The following is an 18107-nucleotide window of genomic DNA, read 5'->3' as shown; positions in this document are numbered from 1 at the left end:
GGGGTCTGAAGAAGGGGCACAACCCAGAGCCACATTTGGAATCAAAGGATTTGAGAGCTGAGACTCCTTAGAGATAATCTCAGCCAAAGGCTGTGACCTCAGACACTTCCAGGAGCTTGGAAGATAACATAAGTTTGCAGAATGGCCTGTGGCTGGAAATGAAGGAAGGGGGTGGCCGTTGTGGAGAACTGGGAGCACTCGTGGATTCAAACCCGCTGACTGAGAGACACAATTCTGCCACCATCCGCAGGCCACTGGGCTTTCTCGTTGTCTTTCATTTAATTTTCTCTCCTTCTTTCCATCTTAAAGCTCCTTTTGTTATAAAATATAGAACATATAAAAATTGCATAAATCATAGATGAGTCCATAATTATACATATAGAGTCGTAATAAGTAAATGCCTGTGCAACCACAAGAGAGAGAACATTCCAGACATCCATAGCCCCTCTCACTGCTCCACTTGTGCCCCTTCTGTATTCAACAACCCGCCCCCGGCCCCCCCAGAGAGGTCACTGCTATCTCAACCTTTGGGGAAATCCTTCCTTGGTTTTCCTTACAGTTTTACCATCCATGTTTCGTCTGTTCTTCAACTTCATGAGAGTGGAATAGTACTATTTTTGTGTGTGTGTGTCTTGTTCCTTGCACTTGGCATCGTGAGATTCGTTATTAATTTGCCAGGCTGCTATAACAAAGTACCAGAGGCTGGGAGGCTTAAACAACATAAATGTACTGTCTCACAGTGCTGGAGGCCAGAGGTCCAGGATCAAGATGTCAGCAGGACTAATTTCTTCTGAGGCCTCCCTCCTTGGCTTGTAGATGGTCCTCTTGTCCCTGTGTCCTCACCTGGTCTTTCCTCAGTCTGTGTCCTAATCTCTTCTTATAAGGACACCGGTCATATTGGATTAGAATCCCCCAATGGCCTCATAGTCACCCCTGTAAAGATCCCATCTCCAAATATAGTCACATTCTGAGTACTGGAGGTTAGGACTTCAACATAAGAATTCGGGGGTGGGGGTGGGGGGGTCACAATTTAGCCCATAACAGGTCCACTCATGTTGTTGAGTATGGCAGTAGTCTGTTCACTTTCACTGCTATCCAGAATCCAGCATGTTAATATTCCATAAGCTATTTCTCCTTTCTAATGTTGGTAGACATGTGTTGTTTCCACTTTGGGGCTGTTGTGAACATGTTGCTCTGAACCTTAATATATATATGCTTCTTGGTACATGTCTGCCATCTTTGGGATGCTGAGCCAATACCCCCATTTGGAAGATGAGGAAAATGAGTCCCTAAGGGAGGAAGTGACTCACATGAGGCCTACAGTGAACAAGGCTCAGATCCCAACTCATCTAAGAGGCTTCAAAAACTCTAAAATGTGGGGCGCCTGAGTGGCTCAGTCGATTTAGCATCGGACTTTGGCTCAGGTCATGATCTCATGGTTTGTGACTTTGAGCCCCACATTGGGCTCTGCTGTCACTGGAAAACCCCACTTCAGATTGTCTCTCTGACCTTCCCCCACATCCTCTCTCTCTCTTTCTCCCTCTGTGTCTCTTTCCCAAAAATGAGTAAACATTTAAAAATTTTAAAAAGAAAAAACAGGGGCGCCTGGGTAGCTTGGTCAGTTAAGCGTCCGACTTCAGCTCAGGTCACGATCTCGCGGTCTGTGAGTTCAAGCCCCGCGTCGGGCTCTGGGCCGATGGCTCAGAGCCTGGAGCCTGCTTCTGATTCTGTGTCTCCCTCTCTCTCTGCCCCTCCCCCGTTCATGCTCTGTCTCTGTCTCAAAAATAAATAAATGTTAAAAAAAAAAAAAAAGAAAAGAAAAAACGGCTCTAAAATGTGTCAAGCTGGCCTAACCTGGGGTGATGGAAGGGAATTTCCCAAGATGTGTAAAGTAATCATTTGTTTATCAGGATACGGCACATAAGGACCTATTACATCCTCGTGGCCAATTTTTAACTAGAGAGAAAGGAGGTGGTGACAGTGACATCAGAGGAGGAAGGCGAGAGAGGATGGCTGGATTGTCAGTGGATACCCTGTGGTTGGGCAAAGAGAATAGACAGGTTTGGGTAGTAGGAGCCCCTCCACCCCCCATCCCCGCCCCAGACTCAACCCTCAGCTCCATTCATGGCTTGAGAACTGCGGCGAGTGAAAGCACCAGAGCCGCAAAAGCTGGACAAAGAGAGATGCTCATTACACCCTGTAAGGCTCAGGGGCGATCCCTAGGCCTCCCAGCCCTTCAAAAGGTCAGGGCCAGGGTGCCTGGGGGGCTCAGTCTGTTAAGTGTCCAACTCTTGGTTTCAGCTCAGGTCATGATCTCATGCTTCTGTGAGTTTCAGCCCCACATCTGACTCCACGCTGATGGTGTGGAGCCTGCTTGGGATTCTATCTCCCCCTCTCTCTCTGCCTCTCTCTCTCTCTCTCTCAAAATAAATAAACAAACTTTAAAAAAAAAGGGAGTCAGGGTCACATTGAGGAGGAGGAGGGGTGCATTGGTAAGTTGGGTGCTCTGTGCAGAATTTCTGGAAATGCACCAATGGATGCATTAAATTACACACACACACACACACACACACACACACACACACACACATACACACACATTAGGATATTGCCACTATTCCATTTTAACAGCAAAGCACGTATGACCAAGAAACAATATGGAAATCACTGGAGATGACATAATGTTTTGTGGTTGTAGAATATTTTGAACATATACAGGAGCAGAGAAAATAGTATAATGGAACCCTTGGTACCCAACACTCAGTTTCAACAAATGATCACTCAGCCAATCTTACCTCATGTATATCCCCACCCATCCCTATTATGTTGAAGCAAGTTCCAGAATCGTGTCATTTCACCCTGGAAATGATGTTTTAATCATTTCCTATTGCTAAGGTGCCCAGTGGAGAGAAAGGGACTCATGACCTCAGTACGGAGGAGGGGGTTCTCCAAAGGTAGAGGTATCCCCTCCTGTCCTTGTCCACACTAGTCTAAGCTGGAAATTGGCCAGATAGAACTGGAGCTGAGGACCGTCCCAGCATCACCACCCCCACACACATACACACACACATACACACACACACATGTGCAAACATACTTCTCGGAACTCCAAAACAAGTGCATCTGAAAGCCACAGCCAGGGGATGCCAGACAGGGAAGGAATGCTGCCCTCAGAAGCAAGGGAAGTGAATTCTAGCCTCTTGTGGCCTCAAGGACGTCCCTTAACCTCTCAAGCGTCAGTTTATTCATATCTGTATGAGGACCAACTAGTTTCCCTGTCTGAAGGCAAGCAGTTCTGCCAGTGTTAAGAAATCTCAATCTCTGGGGGCACCTGGGTGGCTCAGTCGGTTGAGCATCCAATTCCTTATTTTGGCTCAGGTCATAATCTCATGGTCGTGAGATCCAGCCCCGTGTCTGGCTCTGCACAGAGCATGGAGCCTGCTTGGGAGTCTCTCTCTCCTTCTCTCTCTGCCCCTCCTCCACACGCAGGGCCCACACACACTCTCTCTTTCTCTCTCTCAATAAATAAACTTAAAAAAAAAAAAAGAAATCTCAATCTCTAAGAAGCCTGAACTGGAAGCTGATTGGATCTGGAGGTCCCCTTTAAGAAGAACACTGAGCTGTCAAAAGATACCAGGGGCAGGCTGTTGGATGAACCGGGGCAAGAAGGAGGCCCCAAATCACGAGCTTGGAGAGCAGGCCTATGTGGATGAAAGCAGGGTCTCTTTGGCTACTTATGATGCAGCCTACGCTGGGTGCAGATGAAAAAATGAGGAGAAAGACCCTTTTCCTTGCTAGGGTGACACGAGGATAAATGAACTTACTAGAGCCACTCTCTGGTTTCTTAGATACTGGGGCACAGTTGCACTTACCAAGGGGCATGGGGGAGACCCTTTGCAGCACTCGGGCTGGGGCTGGTGTCATGGGCAGAGAATGGGCTTAGCAGCGTCAAGGTGTGCACATATCTTGCATCTTTTTGCAAGTAGGTGATGAGAGGTGTGATACCTAAGGGAGATGAGAGGGAAAAGGGGTTTGAGATGGAAACAAACAGCACAGTGAAAAATCAAGGGTCCACACTGGAAAAAGAGGTGTCTGAGCCTGACACCTGGCGGGGCAGAGTGGTATTGCTTGCGGTAAACACGTCCTCAGGGAGGATAGGGAGCCCTGAAGCCTGCTGCTAACCAGCAGAGTGACCAGGAGCAAGCAGCATTCCCCTTCTTGGCCTCAGTTTCCTCATCTTCTGCATAAGAGTGGCAGGTGTGGTACCCGGAGAGCTGGACAGAGGCATTTTATAAAAACACCAAGTTTGTGAAAGGAAGTTTCTCCATTGGAAACTCTTGCTTCCTAAATTGTTCTTAACTTTTAACACCTGCTACCCCTTGTACATGATAAAATGCATAGGTGTGTGTATAAATTTGAACAGAACTCCAGTGAATAGCTACTTATGTTCTCCTCCACAAACATGAGTGCTTCAAGGTTGGGATTTGTTATTGCAGCCTTTTCAGCTAGAATGAATGAACGAATGAATCAATGAATCAATCAACCCCCTAGTCCCTCCAATAACTCTACATTTCTCAGTAGTCCATGGCAAAATGTCCCCGAATGACTAGGGGCCCATGTGAGGGACATCGTGTTTGCTGGGAGAATATCCTCTCTGCTCCAGAGTTCTGTGATCCCATGACTGAATTTTAGGAAATTGGGGGAGGAATATCAAGGTCAGAGTTGGGTAGAGATGATAGTAAAGGTTTTTTGGAGGGTTGGGATTGAGGGTTGAGATTATGGTGGAAGGGGTCAAAATGGAAAGCAGAATTTCCAGTGGCAGTGACATGAAGCCCAAATCCCAATCCTGATTTTCCCTTTGTATGCCTTACTTCTCATGCGTGTATCTCTATTACCCGTCTAGGTGCCTTTTCTTTGACTGTGAAGGATGTGACCACCCAGGGGGAGGTGATCAAACACTACAAGATCCGCTCCCTGGATGAAGGGGGCTATTACATCTCCCCCCGCATCACCTTCCCCACTCTCCAGGCTTTGGTGCAACATTATTCTCGTAAGAAGAGAGGATGTGGTGAGGGTGGGGAGCAGAGGACCCCTTGTACCTATCACTAAGATCTCATGATCATGTGACTCACTGGTGCCACTTGGGGGTGGGGGTGGGTGGATTATCCCAAGGCTGGACAAATGTCAACATAATGACTCAAAGTCTATGTCCTTAATTCCCTCTACTGGCTCAGCATGTGACCACTTGCAGAATAACAAGTATTTTCAATCTTAGAGAGAGCAGGTTAATGATAGCATGCCTCACTTTATACAAAATGAATGCAAATAGCTGAGTGTGTGTGTAGTATGTGTGTGCCCGTGCACATGTGTACTTGGAAATGGGAGTATAGTTGGCAAAAATGAGAGGGGGACACAGCTGGGAAGGACATGGTCCCCAAGGGAGACATGTGATCTGGCTGCTCTGGTAACCTCCAGCCCCATCTCTTCTTCCCTAATGCAGAGAAAGGGGATGGTTTATGCCAGAGGCTCACCCAACCCTGTGTCAGCCTGGCTTCCCAAGACCTGTGGGTCCAAGATGAATGGGAAATCCCCCGGCAGTCTCTCAAGCTGGTCAGGAAACTCGGGTCTGGGCAATTTGGCGAAGTCTGGATGGGTGAGTATGTGGCAGCCAGAAGCCTCTCTCTCCCTGCCCTGTGTCCCAAAGCACAGAAGACCCCAGATACGCACAGTTCATCATGCTTCCCCAAAATATTTGCTCGGGAGAGGGACAGAGGCCATGATACCCATTTTACAGATGAGATAATGAATGGCAGGCTAGGACATTGAAGTCACTTGCCCTCAGGACACTGTGGTGATGCAGCAGGAATAGAATCCAGCTCTCCCAAAACCTTGGTTGGTTCCCTCACTCACTCTTCACTGCCCAGGGCTAGCTTGCAATTGACAGGTGTGTGAACTTGAACATAAGGCTATCTCCTCTTAGCTTTGGTTTGCCAGACAGAAATGACCTGTTAAACATAGTAAGCAGTGAACCAGGAGCTCCAGGGGTCTGATAATAGACCAAGCCACTGCTTGTGGCTGTGTGACTCTGGCCAAGTCACTTAACTTTCAGGCCCCTGTGTGTATAGTTGATGATCACTCCCCTGTTCACCATGGGCACTATCAGACTATAAAAGACCGTGTTTTATTTTATCCCTCGGGGCAAAGGTAAAACGGTCCCCTCCCAGGCAGGGTAAGTTCTTGAGGTTAACTGCCTGAGGTTCCAGTTGAGCTCGAGAGGCTGAGACAGGCTGGCATCCTGTCAAATAAGCCAGCTCACCCTTCGAAGCTGTACATTCTAGCCCAGGGCTTCTTCCTAGGGGGACAGCTCTGGCCTCAGTCCTGCACCTGTAGAATGAGGAGGGATCCTGGAAGCTTATGTACATTTTGGTTAAGGGATCGCCTTCCACAACCTCTGGGTCTTCTGAATGGCTTCTTTATTCTCTCCCCTACCTGCTCTCAGGTTATTACCAAAACACCGTGAAAGTGGCCATCAAGACTCTAAAGGAGGGGACCATGTCTCCGGAGGCCTTCCTGGGTGAGGCCAACCTGATGAAAACTCTCCAGCATGAGAGGCTGGTTCGTCTCTATGCCGTGGTCACCAAGGAACCCATTTACATCGTGACCGAGTACATGGCCAGAGGTGGTGCCCTGCATGGGGATGCATCCCTCAGACAGGGGTGGGGAGGGGCGGACAGGGGTGAGGCTGGTGTGCCACAGTGGGTCTGCCGGCGAGGGGATCTCCATGGGGGATCACTCGGCCACGGGCCGGAACAATTAGCCAACGTCCACTCTGTTCCGTGTGCCTGGGGAGCAGGAGGGCAGATGATCAGAAACAAGATGGGTCAGTGGTTCTTACAGAGCTGTGTCCTCCATTCAGGAGCACTTCAACCCACACTTTTGGAGGGCATCTTCTGTGCCCAGCACTGTTTGATGCCCACTTGGGAGGACACAGCATCGCAAAGAGTAGCGAGCCAGGCATCCAGACATGGGTTCTGGTCCCAGTTCTGCCACTTACTAGGCGTGGGACCTTTGACAACCATATGAGCATTTGACATGGATGAAAAGAGAAATTGGTCCAGCTGGCCATTGAGGTCCATGGTGGGGTCAAGGTTTCATAGGTCAGTGGGCCAGGGGTCGGGCCTCAGCCTGTGACCTCCTTCCCACCCTTTCTGTGATCCTGATTGCCCATTGCTTCCTATAGGATCCTAAGGTGCCATGATAACACAGTTCCTTAGAAATCGTCTTGAAGGGGACCCCACACTGAGCTGGGAGTACGATGGCTCCCCTGCTCACCTCTCAGCCCCACCTCAGGTGACCATCCCTCCCAGCTCTTAGATGCCAAAGAGGAGCTGCATTGGTCTCCTGCACCAAACCCCAGGGACAGGTCTCTCCATTCGCATCTTCTTGCCCCCTTGGTCCTCGGAGGCAGAATCTCTACCAACAAAGGATGAAGGAGGCAAGGAGACACTTTGGAAAGTCACGTGAGGAGGAAGCACTGAACTTACAGTCAAAGAGCAGGTTCTGTGCCTGGTTCCTTGGCTGGGTGATCCCGAACCTGGATGAAACCCAACCTCCTCTGAGCAGCTGGGAATACATTCGCTGCCCCCTGGGGTGTTATGAGGACTGTGGGTAGAATTTCTGTAAAGCAGAAAGCACTCTGCAGCAATGGGTGGGTTTCTTTTGACGTACTAGAGATCTGACAGGGCGCCCCGTACTTCCTGACACCAGGTGGGGAGCGTTCCACGCTTGGGAGAGTCTGGCACAGCCAGGTTTGGATCATTTTGCAGAAGGGCAGATGCCACATCTCTTTCCGTAGGATGCTTACTGGATTTCCTGAAGACAGATGAAGGTAGCCGACTGTCCCTCCCGAGACTGATCGACATGTCAGCCCAGGTTTGTGAGCTACTGAGGGCAGCGGCCCCCGAGAGTTGTGATGCCCAAAAGGACCCAGGACCCAAGGCCCTCTCCTCTGTGCCCTATGGCTTAACAAAGTCAGCTATTTAGAGGTTGTATCCATTAAATTTAAGTTGGGCTGTGAAGGACAGAAAACCCAAAGCAATAATGGTTTACATGCATAAACATCCAGAGGTGGGCAGTCTGGGGCAGGTAGGTGGGTCTGCCCCTCAAAGCCACACGATTCTTCCACCTGCTGGGTACTTAGCATATGTCATCTTATTGTCCAAGACAGCTGTTCACACTTCATCATCTTGTCCTCTCCTCGGCAGGCAGGACGAAGTAAGGGGGAAGAAAGCCCACCATGTTCCCTGTAGAGACGTGTCCCTGAAGTCACCTACTAGACTTGCTTTAACACCCTCCTCTTCCCCACCAACCATGTCACCTGGCCACACCTAGGCTGCAAGGGAGCTTGGGAAATGTAGTCTCTACTCTGGGCAGCCAGGATGGGATGAGGTGAGTCCTATTACTAGAGAGGGAGAATGGATGGTGTGGGAAGCCCATCCGTTCACATGAATCCCATTTAACACTGTAGGCAGATGTTTTGCTGTTACCTCACTTCTTCCTCTGATGGTGCCCAGAAATGCCTTCTACAGCAGGTGAATCACAATCCAGACTTCATGAAGTGAAGAGTAAAATGGAGAGGAGGCATCTTTCCTCCCCGAGGATTCCTCAGTTAGCTGAGGGTTCTAACTGGCAGGAAAACACATCTGGTGGCCCTGAGTGTGTGTGTCTGTTAAAACTGGGACCCTCAGCAGAAAAGTTCTGGTCTGTGGTCAGCCTGTGAGACACATAAACACACACACACACACACACACACACACACACACACATCCGGCTACAGAGAGGAAACCTCCCCCTCACCCCACACCACCCCATCTCCACCTTATCTGGTATTATCTGCTGTTAGTATCAGTTCAGGAACTGATGTCACGATGCCCTTTTTCCACTGAGGTAAGCACAGATGGGTTTGAGCAGGCTGGTGAGTGGTCTCGGAAAATTCACGCTGCTAACCAGTTTCAAACCACAGTGATAAACCTGTCCACCCCTTTTACTTTCTTTCTTTTCCTTTTCTCTCTCTGTCTCTTTCTCAATCCCTGGAGAAATCTTGGATCACTAAGGGACAAAGGATATGAAAAGCCACCTGCATTTAGACCTAGATGTGGCCAAGAATCTAAGGGTTAGGAAACCAGAAAATCAGAACCTTCCAGGTAAACGGCTTCTAACCACATTCTCATCATGCTAGCGCCTCACCATGCATGCGTGCACACACACACTACCCTTCTGGGCACTCCTTTTCTTGCTTTGCAGGATGTAATGCAAACCTCCCCTACAACCACCACCCACGTGCCCTACTTGGCAGAGTCACCAAGGTCCCAAAAGTGCTGTTACACCTGTGAGCTCAGGCTCCCCCTCTGCTCAGAATGCCTGGGCAGAACCCTGGCATTCTCCTGATCAGTGGCAAACTCATCTGGCAAACTCCTGATCGGTGTTCAAGACCTAAGTTAAATTAAATTAAATTAAGTTTCCCTGGACAGGAAAGTGGCACAGAACACTTGGTGCACGCGTTTCTGTTGGCATTGAGCGCCGTATAGTCTTCTCCTCGAAAGCACATCTGGGTCCCTCTCAACCTTTTAAAAAAAAAATCATTTCTGGTACTGCTGAATACATATTTGTTAATGGGATGAGTACCAGTAAATGCTGTCTAGATACCAGAGATTTGGTATTCAGCTTCATAGCCCCCCAGCCAGAACCATACCAATAAATGTATATTGATGGAATGATTTAGCAAAAGAATAAATAAGTGAATGGCTTCACGAATAAACCAATGCAAACAGACACATAGGGAGAAGTGGGATAAACTCCAGTGCTGGCTTCCTGGCGATAGCAGATCTGAGGAGGGAAACTGACATTCTAGTCTCAGTGTCTTCATCCGTCAACTGGGAGCACAGTGGATAAAACCCGAATGAGTGTCCTCCACTAAAAGACACAAGAGCAACTCAAGCAGCTAGTCCTGGCCCAGAGCTGGCGATCGGGGACAGAAACAGAAACTGCCTGGGTGCCACTGGGATTCTGCGTATGCTCTGAGCGCCTGCCTCGGGCGGTGCTGGGTTAGGGCCTTGGCCACCTAATGCTCACCTCAACTCCGTACCCTGGAGCCCCCTTCGCTCAATTCTTAGTCAGGACAGTGACCCCTCAGAGAGCTTAAGCAACCTTCCAGGGGTGGAGGTCAAGGACTCCAATCCAGGGCTCACCGCTCCAGGAACAGGGAGTCCAGTGTGGCAAGGAGATGAGACCCTTTCCTTCCCTGTCCTCTTCCCCTGCCCCCTAAGAGACCTTCATTTTCTCCTGCTTTCATTCTGCTATCTTCCTCCCCTGCAGACACTTGCAAGGAGAGAGAAGTGGGTGGGGGTTCAGGTCTCTCTGGCTCTGACACCAGCGGATATGCCTTGCTGGGCTTTTAGGTGGCTGGAGTTCTTGGCTTGTCTAACGGAGGAGTGGTTGAAGCCATTTTCCCTCTCCACTCAGGGAGCTGCTCCTTCCCCAGCAGCAGAACCGCCCTCTATGCACCTACCAACAAGCCAAACACACACTCCCAAGCGTTCCTGCCCCTTCCAGGCTGTGAGAGGATGAAGGCTGGCCTTCCAGACAGGGTCCTCCCTCTGCTGACAGGGGCTGTGCAGGGGACGCTGGGTGGGCTCCATCCTTGCACGGAGGTCCCTCTGCTGTCTTTCACTGTGTGACCTGTTCCCTCAGATTGCCGAAGGAATGGCGTATATCGAGCAAATGAATTCAATCCACCGCGACCTGAGGGCAGCCAACATCCTGGTGTCTGAGTCCCTGTGCTGCAAAATCGCTGACTTTGGCCTGGCCCGCATCATTGACAGTGAATACACTGTCCAAGAAGGTGAGGAGAGCCCCCATCTACAGGGAGACCTTGGCCCTTACTTTCCCCACCTCCCTAAACCCCCTTGGACTTCTCCTCGTTGCTACAGAGCAGAGCCTTGTGTGAAGAGATCTGAGAAGCTTTGTGGTTTTCACAGTTCTGGCCTTACACCCACCTAGATCAGCGTTTCCCTAGAGGCGCTCTGCAGGGCACTATGAGGAACGGTTTTGGGGTCAAGTAGGTTTGGAGATGCTGCATGGTCCATCCAGGCCTCCTTCAGAGATTCCTGATGCGCACCAACATACGAAAGGCCCTGAGAAGTCTTGCAGCAAAGGAGCGGCGGACGTGGGCTTCGCCTGGTCGCTCCCAAACGAATTGGAGCCCGAGATACTTTTTCCGTCAATGCCCCACAGAACTAGCTTTTCGCAGAACACACTTTGGAAAACACTTTTCTGAAGCATGAGCAGCAAACGCTTATAGCTGAATTAGGGTTCCCACAGAGCACTCTGCTTTAGTTCCTTAGTATACCCGAGGTGGGGCTTCTCTTCCCAAGGGGACTTGAAACGGTCCAATACATCGATCAAGTAAGCTGGCAAGCAAGCAATATTAGCTGAGCATGTTAATCAGTTGGCACGGGAGAAGGATCAATAGGGCTCGTCAGCTGAGGAAGCTTCAAGCTGGCTGGAGAGACCAAGAAAGCGAGGCGAGGTAAGGGGAAATCCAGTGCCGAGCTGTGCAGTTTACTCTGAATGCTGGCCAGGGCTGCAGCTGTCCACAGGGCTTCCTGGGACAGCAGGATTGGAATCCCCTCCTCACTGGGACCCTAGGTGGGACATGAGACATCCGTCATCGTTTCCATTCGGCAGGAAGGGATTAACTGAGGCAGGGACGAGTTAAGGGGATTTGCCCAAGCCGTGATTCCTGTGGTTAAACACATGAGGCGGAGAATGACTCTTCTGTCCCAGGTGAAAACACATGTTGGTGGCCCTCTGAAGCCCACTGGGCAATGACCCAATCGGGGTGATGGAGGTGGCATTTGTGTCATGTTGTCCTTCTGCGCTATGGAGCCCCAGTAGTGTCTGCACGTGCCTGGCCATGTGTCCTAGTGGGGCTTAGTAGCTCTCTGGAAGTATCTCTGTTGTATACAGTGGTCCAAGCCCTGCCAAGGGGAGGGAGCAGGTGCATAGGGACAGTCAGCCATGGCCTCACAAAGCTGTTCATGGCTTTTCTCACAGGCGCCAAGTTCCCCATCAAGTGGACTGCCCCAGAGGCCATCCATTTCGGGGTGTTCACCATCAAAGCAGACGTGTGGTCATTTGGAATCCTCCTGATGGAAATCGTCACTTACGGGCGTGTACCCTACCCAGGTAGGTGGCTTCATCCTGTAGGGACTAGGTGGGCTCCCTGCTGTCCTGAAATGGCTGTGATGACAGATATCCCATGCTTAGTGCCTGGGGCTGCCCACACACGTGCCAGAATGGAGTCCCCGCAGTCGGAACAGAGACCCACGCATGTCACTCTGGGGACGGAGTTTCCGCCTCCTTCCTCAACGTTGCTTCTGGCAACGGGGCTGCATGCCCTTGGGTCAGCAGAGGTCAGTGAGCCTCCGAACTCTGGAAGTAAGAACAGGTCAGGGTCTGAACTCAAGTTTACCCTGAATTGGTTTGTTCTCCATTGGGGGTGGGTCGTCTCCCCCTTGGCCTTCCACCTTGGGTGGATTCCCCAAAGCCCTCTCCTGACTGTGAAATCTGCCAGTCTCCCTGTCCCATGTCTGGAGGGCGTGGGCAGCTTAGCCGCCTGCCGAAGAGCCGTGTCCCTGGGCGGGCTGGTGCGCCTTCATGAAGCGCCTTCCCAGTGAGTGATGGGCTTGGGCCGCGGCGGGGAAGTCCCAGCTAAGCAAGGCAGGTTCCCCACCTGGACGACCGGCCCCACAGCCTCCTCTCCAGCTGTCCTCCAAGCGATGGAAAGTGAATAGAGGGATGTTTAGGGGTGGCACTAGCCAGACAGCCAGGTGACCTGCCAGGGAGGGGACGCCGGTCTGTGCGCCTCACCTCGGCCCCGCCCTCAGCCTCGCTCTCCATCCCCTCCGCAGGAATGAGCAACCCCGAGGTCATCCGCTGCCTGGAGCGCGGCTACCGCATGCCGCGCCCCGACACGTGCCCGCCACAGCTGTACCACGGTGTCATCACCGAGTGCTGGCGGAGCCGGCCGGAGGAGCGGCCCACCTTCGAGTTCCTGCAGTCGGTGCTCGAGGACTTCCACACGGCCACCGAAGGGCAGTACGAGCTCCAGCCCTAGGCCCGGCTCGAGGACACGGGTCTGGTGGCGGCAGGGCCCGGAGACGTCTCGCGCCCCCCGCCCAACCTGTAGAACTGACGAAGCGTGTTCACCTCGAGGCTCTTACCCCAGCCCCAGGCCGACTGGAAGGGCAGGGAGGAATTGATAGGCCCGTTTCTAGATGAGGGAAGGAGAGAGAGAGGCAGCCTCACAGGTGGGTCACGCAGCATGGAGTCCGGAGATCCCATCGCAGTCCCACCCTTCTTGGGCTGTGTGACCTTGGGCAAGTTATTTAGCCTCTCTGTGCCTCCACTGTTTCGTTTGTACAGTGGGGGAGAACCATAATAGTACCTACCTCCTTATGTTCCTCAAGAGGATTACATTAGTTAACCCCAGTAAGATGTTCAGAATAGCGCCTGGCACACTCCTGGCACACCGTTAAGTGTTTGGCATCGTTGTAAGACTCCCCTGTGCTGGCGCCCAAAGCGAGAAGTCCGCGGCAAGTGGCTAGGAATCGCGCTGCTCCCACCTGTGCGGACCGCGCCCCGGTGCGGCTCCCTCTCTACTACCCCAGAAGCAGGACTGGGTCCTCCGAGTTGTCCGCTCCGAGAAGTGTCCACCTGCTTCGGCTCTGGGCCGGTAGCTCTGACCTAGACTGCACTCCAGCACTTTGGGACTCTTCTGTAATAAAGTCACAAGATCTGACCTTTGCCGTGTCGTTACTGGTGACAAGCCTGGACATCGCTACATGACGTAGGTGGTTTGCATGAGTGGCGCAGCAAGGGACTCGCTGTTGGCCCTGGGTTTCCGGTGGAGCTCCCAGCTCCAAGGACAACACCGAAGAAGACTCCACGGTCATTGCCTTTAGGGGAGACTTGAGCAGGGCCAGCAGGTGGCGCCCTCACCTCAGCAATCCTGGCCTCCGGGATGCTTTGCTCCGACAGCGACAGCGGTAGCTACAAGGGTGCTGGGTGCACGCAGAGAGAGGAGGGAGCGCCCCAGGCTCCAGTCTCGGGACCAGGCGCATTAACGATGCGCAGATGATCAGGCGATGGTAACACCAAAACCGTTCAAGGCTTCGCACTGCTCAGGGGGCTCGCTGTTTATTTTTTGTTTTATTTAGAATAGATTTATTATAATAGATTATTATGAAATAGATTTATTATTGTAGATTTTTTGAGCTTTTAGGTTTACTGAAAAATACACGGAAAGTACGAAGAATGCCCATCTACCCCTCACCCCGCCCCTCAATTTTCCCTTTTACTAACATCTTGCAATAGTGTGGTACGTTTGTTACAACTGATGAAACAAATCGACACGTTATTATTAACTAAAGCCCATAGTTTACATTAATATATTATTAGGATTCACTCTTTGTGTTGTGTTCTATGGGTTTAGATAAATGCATAAATGATATGTCACCAATATCATACTATCATATGTAGTTTCAGTGCCCTAAAAATCCCTTATGCTGGTATTTGTTCTTCCCTCCCACCCTTTGAATCCCTGGCCATCCCTTTGCCATGTTTTGACGCTTCTGATCCTGTGATAACCCAAGAAGGTAGGACTATTACCATGCCATGTACAGAGGAAGAAACCCAGACACAAAAGAGCCTGGGTAGTACTCCCAAGGTCACACTACTCATGAGTGCTGGGATGGGGATGTGGACCCAGCTGGACTGGGCAGCAGAGTACTGGGGGAGGGGAAGGGCATTGCTGCTGGCCTGGGAGAACCTCACAGAGGGGGCTGCCTCTGCAGGGAAACAGAGGTGACTAGGCAAAGAAGGACACGTGTCCGTATAGTCTTTGTGATTTCCAGAGTACATTCCCAAACTGTCTATAGATTCTTGAACAGCTCTGTGAAGTAGGCATCACCATTGTCATTATGCCTACACTCTTCTCCACACAAGAAGTAAATGGCAGAGACTCTACACTGCCAGCTTGTCCCAAGGCTCTTAGCTGGCCAGTGCTGGACCCCAGATTTGAACCCATTCTTTGCCCCTGGCCCCTTGCCATAAGCTATTATGTAGGGAGCACAGCACTCTCAGGAGTAGGAGGTGTTTGTACCGGTAAATCAGGCAGAGTTACCGAGTAAGTCTCACGAGGAGACCTGTGTGTGTGTGTGTGTGTGTGTGTGTGTGTGTGTGTGTGTGTAGCCAGCAATGTGGTCAGACTGGGGCTTGGACAGGTCTCCCCTGGGCGGTCCAGTATTTAGGAGGCAGAGGGCTCCAGGAACAGGGAACTCTGTCCACGGGGCAGTGGGGGCCCCCAGAGAATTGCGGCTCCACCCCCACCCCCTTGGAACCAAGGGCTCTTGGGGGAGGTGGCTGCTGAGTCTGTCAAGAAAAAAAAAATGTGACTCGGCCTTCCCCACCCTGGAGGGGGCTTATGGCCACACCTCATCTCCCCCAGAATCTCTGGAATTGGGGCTGTCACATCCAGACCCTGGGATGAGGGGGCATGGCCGGTGGGAGCTAAGCTGGAATTTAGGGCACCAGAGAGCAGACCGCCCCTGTGGAGGGTCAGGGGGAGCACCAGACAGAGACAAATCTGACCCTCACGGCTCACAGATGAGGAGGACTCTGAGAGGACCTAAGGGTGCCTTTGGAGATAGGACTGAAAAGAGCTAGGATAAGAAATGAGTCCCTCCTTCTGGCTTAACAGCCTGGACCTACAGCCTGGGCACCACCACCCTGCCTCTCATGGTCCCTCTGAAGTGCTTTCCCAAGACTCGGGCCCCAGCTGGCCACGAGCTGCAAGGCCCGGGGCTGGCTCATCACCTCCCAGGACCCCACCACCTTCCCCTAAAGATGAAGATGGTCTCCCAGTGCTTTGCCAACCTCACGATTTATAAAAATCACCTCAGGTCTTCATTTTAGAAAGCAGGTTTCTAGACCTCCCTCTCTCAGATTCTGATCCAGCAGGTCTAAGGTAGAATCTGGAAACCCCATCTTTCCTAAGCACCCTAAGTGATTCTATAGTTCTCCGCCCTGGCTGCAGTTCAAATCACAATGCAGTGGAGGTCAGATGCGGACATGGGGGAGGGCACGTCTGGAAATACCAGTGCCTGGATTTCCCAGCGGGGCCAGGCCTGTGGCACGTTGTAAGTGTCCCCAGCTGGTACTATAGTTCAGCCAGGACTGGAAACCCCCGGGCTAGGCTGTGTGGAGTTTGGAAGTATCCTTCCCAGGAGGGCAGGCTGCAAGGTACCTGGGGTTCCAGTGTGAGGCTCAGGTCCTGCATTTGCAGGACCAGCTCATGTCTGTGGCTCTTCCCAGTTCTACATGCAAGTTAGAACTTGCAGAAAGTGGAAAAGAAGCCCACAAGATTGGCACATTCTCAGAGGTTTCCTGGGGGTCAGACTGGAGGCAAACTTTGAAGGACCCGTGAGACCTTTCCCCACCAGGGGGCGCACTTGCCTCGGCGGTGCCCAGAACTGAGGGGGGGGGGGCCGCGGGGGGGGGGGGGGGGTTAGGCGTTTACATATGTTTATAAAGCACAAGGAGACTTTCAATTCCCAGCCACAAAGTGAAGTGTGAGAGGATGTGAAGAGAGATACAGCAAGACAGAGAGAAACACAGAGATAAAAACAGAGACAGAGACAAGACGCAGAGAAACAGAGACAGAGAGAGTATTGAATGTGCAAAAGCAATGTTTCCTGCTCTGTGAGTTTGTCTTCTGAGTGGAAGGGGAGCTTACACATGGCTATGGAGGCCGTATTCTCCCTGCCATGATCCGCATGCGTGAGGAGATTGCAAGCAGGGCCAGGGCCTGAGACGCCTGATCGCTGCCCTTCACCCAGAGCCCTGGAGAGGAGCACACCCAGCCTGAGACCCCAGATGCCTTCTTGACCGTGATAGAGGCTGTGTCTTCCCTTCTCTCTCCTTCCTCGCAGCCAGGACACATTTGCATCGCTATTGGAAAATGAACAACAACATCCTTGGGGTTAGATAGACCTGGGTTCAAATCCAAACACTTCCTTTCCCAGGACATACAACCGTAGATTCTTTGCTTGATTTCTCTGAGCCTCAGTTTCTTCATCTATAAAATGGACATACTAAAAACATCTGAAATATAGGCTTGTCTCAAGGTTTAGACAAAATAGTATTTTATCACAGTGAGGCATTTATCACAGTGCCTGTCTTCTGGTAAATGCTCAGAAATGTTAGCTCTTAGGGGCCCCCAGGGGGCTCAGTTCGTTGAGTGTCTGACTCTTGATTTCAGCTCAGATCATGATCTCATGGTTTTTGAGATCAAGCCCTGATGTCTGTGCTGACAGTGCAGAGCCTGCTTGAGATTCTCTGTCTCTCTCTGCCCTTCCCCTCACTCACACACTCTCTCAAAATAAATAAACATTTTTAAAGAGAGAGAGAGATGTTAGCTCTTATTATTGTTAGTATAGCCCCCAAAGAAAGGTCTTCAAACACAAACTCCAGCACCCTTAGCTGGGTTTCCCCTGTCCTCAGTGATATGTCTCCTGGCTTGGGATTCTAGTTGTACCCCCAGTGTTTTTCTCTATTTGTTTCTTTGATTTTTCTTTGCTTTCATGCATCTCCCACCCTCAAGCAGAACTGCGAAAAGAGCACACAGAATTTGAAGTCAAGGACCTATGTTTATCCAGCACTTTTCAGCTGTGTGACCTTGGGCAAAGAACTCAAGTTCTCTGAGCCTCAACTTCCTTGTCTATAAACAGGAGAGAACAATGATTCCCCTGCAGGGTTGTTTTAAGGATATAAAGAGTGCTTTAATTGTTTATTTTTGAGAGAGAGAGAGAGAGAGAGACAGAGAGAATGAGTGAGGGAGGGGCAGAGAGAGAGGGGGACAGAGGATCTGAAGCAGGCTCTGTGCTGACAGCAGAGAGCCCACATTGGGCTCAAACTCACGAACTGTGAGATCATGATGTGAGCCAAAGTCCTATGCTTAACTGACTCAACCACCCAGGCACCCCTAC

General features: G+C 51.1%; 1 protein-coding gene across 2 annotated transcripts in view; it reads left to right on the top strand.

The window, feature by feature from the left end:
• The window catches only part of BLK (BLK proto-oncogene, Src family tyrosine kinase), a 77354-nt gene extending 62864 nt beyond the window's left edge, over positions 1–14490 (top strand). For both annotated transcript variants that reach the window (XM_060653724.3, XM_060653725.3), the window contains 7 exons: positions 4904–5050; positions 5501–5653; positions 6500–6679; positions 7856–7932; positions 10750–10900; positions 12115–12246; positions 12972–14490. In XM_060653724.3, the coding sequence (XP_060509707.2) occupies positions 4904–5050; positions 5501–5653; positions 6500–6679; positions 7856–7932; positions 10750–10900; positions 12115–12246; positions 12972–13177 (1046 nt within the window). In that variant the 3' untranslated portion in view covers positions 13178–14490. The remainder of the gene's footprint in view (positions 1–4903; positions 5051–5500; positions 5654–6499; positions 6680–7855; positions 7933–10749; positions 10901–12114; positions 12247–12971) is intronic.
• The last annotated feature ends 3617 nt before the right edge of the window (positions 14491–18107 follow it).

The sequence above is a fragment of the Panthera onca genome, chromosome B1 (assembly GCF_046562875.1).
Source record: "Panthera onca isolate mPanOnc1 chromosome B1, mPanOnc1 haplotype 2, whole genome shotgun sequence".
In the NCBI taxonomy this organism is placed as follows: Eukaryota; Metazoa; Chordata; class Mammalia; order Carnivora; family Felidae; genus Panthera; species Panthera onca.
Note: the sequence above shows the minus strand (reverse complement) of the source record. Positions and strands in the feature narration are given on the sequence as shown.